At 42.8% G+C, this 5541-nt stretch overlaps 1 protein-coding gene across 1 annotated transcript; it reads right to left on the bottom strand.

The window, feature by feature from the left end:
* Window positions 1–481: 481 nt before the first annotated feature.
* On the bottom strand, window positions 482–1618 carry LOC149767924 (F-box/kelch-repeat protein KIB1-like). Its single transcript, XM_089929882.1, has one exon. It carries the CDS (start codon window positions 1616–1618, stop codon window positions 482–484), a length of 1137 nt encoding a protein of 378 aa, XP_089786008.1.
* Between the last annotated feature and the right edge of the window lie 3923 nt (window positions 1619–5541).

Below are 5541 nucleotides of genomic sequence, written 5' to 3'. Positions count from 1 at the left end.
GGTGGGCACACATACTTGAGCTCTAGACTGTTATATTAGGGGCAACGAAAGTATCAAAATTCTAATATCATCCTAATTGATGTGTTGGGGGAAAATAGGAAAGAGTAGATGGAGTGTAACACTCTAATATTATTTCATTCTATTAGTTCTTTTGACTTACTTGCAAGATGAACCATTATTACATGGCTTTGTATAATTATATAGTGACCCTTGATATACCCGATACATAAATATACTAGAATATCTACGAGACATGCATGGGCACTCACTTTATTAAAGGACTCAATTCATACGACTTTTTATTTGCTATGATACTTGACCCAGACTACTGACTTATTGACTCTTTGGCCATGCTCACTCGAGGGCGATGGCCATTAAATTTCGTTTAATGCCCAACATAAAACAAAAGAAATAGAAACACTAATCAGTGCCAACAAAAACACCTTCACGGCTTCTTCAGCATAATCCCACCACCAGCTGATCATAATGCTTGTCCCTCCCAGTAGAACAGCCGAGGCGCCACCCAAGTTCGCCATGAAGAGCTCCTGCAGCAGCAAAGCACCTCCCCTTCGCGTGTTCTCAGGTCATAAATCCCCGTAGAATGAGGACCTATCGTGTAAATCCGCCCACCGGCAACTCCGTGCTCTCTCGCAGCCACCGAGATGGAGCTGCTCAGGCCCAAGAAAAGAAGCCGGTCCCCGATGCTCTCAATCGCCTCCCAGAACGATGTCTCGACGTCCCACCTCAAGAAGCTGAACGAAGGAGTAGACCTACGGAGGTTCGGGCAGCTCATGACGACGGCTAGCAAGTCTCCGTCGGACTCGACCAGGAAAACATGAGTTCTACCTTGGGGGTTCCCCAGGATACTTCCAACTTGATTCATGACAACCACTTGCGGAGATCGGTCAGGGTCGATGTCGACCAGCCGACGCCCGTGAGTGATGCCGTAGAACTTCCTTCCGACCGCCGCGACTTGACAGACTCTCCGGTCTTCCCCAGTCAGATGAAACCAGAGCCAGTGCCTGTCGCCAGGACGCTTGCAGATAAGTGAGACCGTCCACAGGTTCGCCAGCACGACCGCACCGTAGGGAGCGCCGGGATGCGACGAGACGGCGATGGCGAAGTCCTGGTTCGGCTCGCGCTCCGCTATAATCCTCGGCAATCTTAGCTCTACTCCGGTGAAGGGGTTGACGAGAAAAATATCGCGACCTGCATCGGTTATAAGCCAGTTGGCGCAGGAGCCGGGGACCCAGTACTGCCTCGGAGTTCTTTTTGGTATGCTGATGGTGTAACGGCGGCCGTCCGAGGGGCTGAAGAACTTCAAGCGGTAGCCTTTGGAGAGGAACGATGTTGGGCCGGACAGGAGCCACGGAAGCTGCGGGGTGGGGAGGTCGAGGCGTGTCCGGTGGAGGGATCGGGCGGACCTCCACGACCGGCACGTCTCCCCGAACCGGAGGTGGTCGACGGGGCCGAGCCGCCGGAGGATTAGCTCGAGGACGTCGACGGAAAGGTCGGACCATCTGGAGCTATTTTCTTCTACAGCTGCGGCTTCTTGATGGAGCAATGGATTTGTGAAGCCATCTGGTATGGTTACGATGGTTTCTCGGTGGTTATCCATGGTTGAGATCTGAGAGCAAGAAAACAAGGAGAGAGTTTATGACGGGAGGGAACCTTTATCTTTGGGAAGACTTCGTAGATACAGTTTAAATAAACTGATTTATTATTTTTTTTATATAGCCCAGATTGCGCAGGAAACGAATCCTGGAGTCGGCAACGATCGCTCGATTCCCTGATATCTAACCGACTCTTTTGACCTCCAAGATTACGTGGCCCGATAGAGTACAAGTGGGAGAAGGAGATGTGATGGAATAGAATTCAGTAAAAATTCTATAAAAATCATAGAAATATCGAGCATATCATGAATTTCAAATTAAGTAACGGGACTCCTATTCGTAGATTGTTTTCTTACTAAAAATGGTTTTCCTTCGTCAAAGCCAACCTCCTTGCCTCCTTTCCCTAATCTCTAATCATTTTTTTTTTTTATCTCCAAGATTAACTGAATGGGTAGAAGATGTGATGGATTAGAGTACGTTTTTATCACTTTTGGAGCCGTTGGAGCGGGATTAGGAGTCCCAGTTCGGCTCTTTATTGGATGCGTGGGAAGGAGGGTCCGAGAATGTTGAATTCGGCAAATGGTCTGATGGCTTTAGTATGAGCCATCCAATCAGGTGCAGTTATTGCTGAATTGTGATGGGATCCATACATCGGTCGGAATATTGCGGCCCCATGGTGGGCCCTAGACTTGCATTCGCTTGGAAATTAAATTTTGGAAGGGTATCCAACCAGGCGGGGGATGATGGAGGTGCAAAGGAGACTGGAATTTTGAACACATATTGGGGTGAGTATAAAATTAATAAACAATAAGGATAAATCTTAAGCATCCTTTGGATCTAATTGATTGCTATGATAGAACTTTAACTAAAGAATTTAATAGTATTCCCACTGTCATAGGCTAAATTAGATAGGTTGATTTCCTCTGTGTATTTATTTATTTTATCTCCCTTGCATTGCGGGGCATTTTGCTTGTATGTACACGTATGTATCAAGTTTATTTCAAGTTTGGATTGACTTATTGTTTAATAGATCTAGACTCAGACATGAAAAATTATATAGATATATTTTTTTGGACCTCCACATGACCAGAAGGTAAGAATTCATAGCTTCTAGAGATACTTTTGCACTTGAATAGGGATTAGAATTTCTTTTATTCATTTATTTGGTTCATGGAATGTATGTTAAGGACGTTATTAAGGTGCCAAAAACTATACTTTCATGAATATTAAATATGTCCAAGACACTATGCTTGACCATAATACCAGAATATTAGAGCCTGTTTTTTCTTCACAATTTTTGTCCATCTCTCTCCCCCTTGTTTTGCATGGCTTCAGCTTATATCTTTCGTGCGAAAGAATAACTCACTTTCTTTTGCGATGTCAACCATTAGAATGCGAAATTGGTGCCTTGAAATCTATGTAGATGGATGAAAAAAAAGAGTGGAATGCTTTGAGATCGATACGAGGGGTGATCCAAGGGTTTATTGCTAAAGAAGGTGAATCATTTTTTTGTGCGAAAGATACAACCCGAATCCATTTTGTGTGCATGGGAGCCCACATACATGTTCCAAATATTTTAAGAAAAGGTGCGAGAAATGAGTCAAGGCCTAAGCCAAAGTACCTCGAGCTCCAGCTCTTCAAACCTATAAAAGCAAAGAATTAAGGACAAGATTTTTAGATAGTGACTAATCAATTATTGTTGCCCAGCTATGCAGCCCAAGAAAGGGTAAATTGGGCTTTTCAAAAACTTAAGTGTAATGCAGTGGAATAAAAAGCTTGACTGAAGAATATTATTTTCTGCAAGTGAGTAACAAGTAAATATGCAAAAAATTAATGCAATCAAATTAAGCAAAGCAAACGCACAAAATTTATAGTAGTTCAGTACCAACCCTGCACCTATGTCTCCTCTCCGTGACTTTTTTCTTAAAAATTTTACTCTAATTTTTCTGAAATTTCAATCTGATTGTTTTATATGGGCTCATAATCAACCCACTTAATTTTTCAAGCAGTCAACGAAAATATATATATCGATTGTTTTACTCGGGTTCACAATCAACCCAGTTGATTTTTTTGGTTAATCAACCAAAATCTTTTCTCAGCCTATCCTAAGGTCAACACATCTAATTTAAAGTTTGGATTGATCTTTCTCCATGTTTCAATCCCTAAAACTTGATATAGCAAAATATAGACAGAATTAAGTGCTGATGCAGTAAAGTACAACTCCTAAACAATAAATACAAAAAATAAATAAACCTTGACTTTGTTGGTTGTTTTGATTGACCTTGAATGCAGTTCACCAACTCTTAGATGTAGAAGATGTGATCATTTAGCTCACTATAAATACTCTTGAATGATTTTTTTCTTTAAAGCTCTCTTCTTTTTCTCTCTTTCTTTCTCTAATAGATCTTTCTTTGTACTACTTAAGCTCTCTTTAATCTTTAGTGTTTCTATAAATTTATACCATTTAGAAAATGTTGGAACACACTATTTGCCATTAGATAGATAAAAGAGCCATTGTGAGATGAAAAATAGCCATTCTGACCCACAGAAAATCTAGCTATTACTATTGTCAGACATAGAGGAGTTGACTCAACATCTTTAGGGGTCGACTCGTAATCTTCAAGAGTCCACTTGTGATCTTTAGAGGTCGACTCGAGCTTGCTTCTGCTTTTGCTGCTCTCTATCTTTTTTCTATGTATATTGCGGAGATGGCTCTCTCAATTTAGAGGTTGGCTCGTTTGGTGACAAGAGTCGACTCATGATTTTCAGGGATCTACTCTTCAACGAACTAAGTTTTACTGCTTTTTAGCTTTCCACTTTTGTCGTTCAGAGGTCGACTCATTATTTTATAGGATCGACTCTTGTTGGACGAGAGTACGGCTCATGATTCTCATGGGTCTACTCGTCAATGCGATGAATTTTTTATCTCTCTATCTTTTCTCTATGACCATTCAGGTGTTGACTCATTTGTTTCTATGGTCGACTTTTGTTAGATCGAAGTCGGCTCATGTATTTCATAGGTCGACTCGCCACTGTGTTAAATTTCCTGGCTTTCTGTCTATCTTCTCAGACTATTCTAGGGTCAACTCGCAATCTGTCGGAGTTGGCTTATGAAGGCGTATCAGTCAGCGATAGTGTGGAGTGATTGATTAAAACCCTATTTGATTTTGATGAGCTCAAAGCATTTGAGTATATTTCTTGTTTACTAATGAATTCAATTAAGTGTTTCAGTGAAAATTTTGTCTAAGTGTCTCAAGACTTGGTTCATAATTTTTGGATAAGTTAAGAAGTCAGCTTGAACCAAAGTCTGAGACTCGAGTCGACTCCAGAGTATCACGAGTCGACTCCAAGCGTATCAAGTTTACTGGCACGAGCTCGAGTCGACTCCGGATCAGTACGAGTCGACTCCGACTGAGAACAGACAGACGAACAGAAAGCTTCAACTCAGAACCTGTCAACGAGTCGACTCCCGAAGTGTGCGAGTCGACTCCGATGTTCACCGAGTCGACTCCAGGGTAGTAAGAGTCGACTCCAAGAGGAATACAAAGAAAAAGTCAGAGAGCAGTTTTCGGGTCTGAGATTCGAGTCGACTCCAGTGGAACGCGAGTCGACTCCGATGGTTGGCAGGTCGACTCCAAAGACAGCAAGAGTCGACTCTCAGCAGTACACAAAGAAAAAGTCAGAGGGCAGATTCTGGACTCTGAGATTCGAGTCGACTCCCGCATTACGCGAGTCGACTCCGAAACTCCGCGACCACAAAGAAGACAGAAGACCAAGTTACTGCCTCTGAGATTCGAGTCGACTCCCAGACAGCTAGAGTCGACTCCAAAGCAGCTTCACATCAAAAGGGCAGAGACCAAGTTTCGGAAACTGAGAGCCGAGTCGACTCCGAGGAAGCTCGAGTCGACTCCAAGACTGGACGAGCCAA

The sequence above is a fragment of the Phoenix dactylifera genome, chromosome 3 (assembly GCF_051530095.1).
Source record: "Phoenix dactylifera cultivar Ajwa chromosome 3, Ajwa_hap1_PhDact_Kaust_v1.1, whole genome shotgun sequence".
NCBI lineage: Eukaryota > Viridiplantae > Streptophyta > Magnoliopsida > Arecales > Arecaceae > Phoenix > Phoenix dactylifera.
Note: the sequence above shows the minus strand (reverse complement) of the source record. Positions and strands in the feature narration are given on the sequence as shown.

Coding starts and splice junctions, on each gene's coding strand:
- LOC149767924 (XM_089929882.1), bottom strand. CDS start 1,618: ATGGATAACCACCGAGAAACCATCGTAACCATACCAGATGGCTTCACA.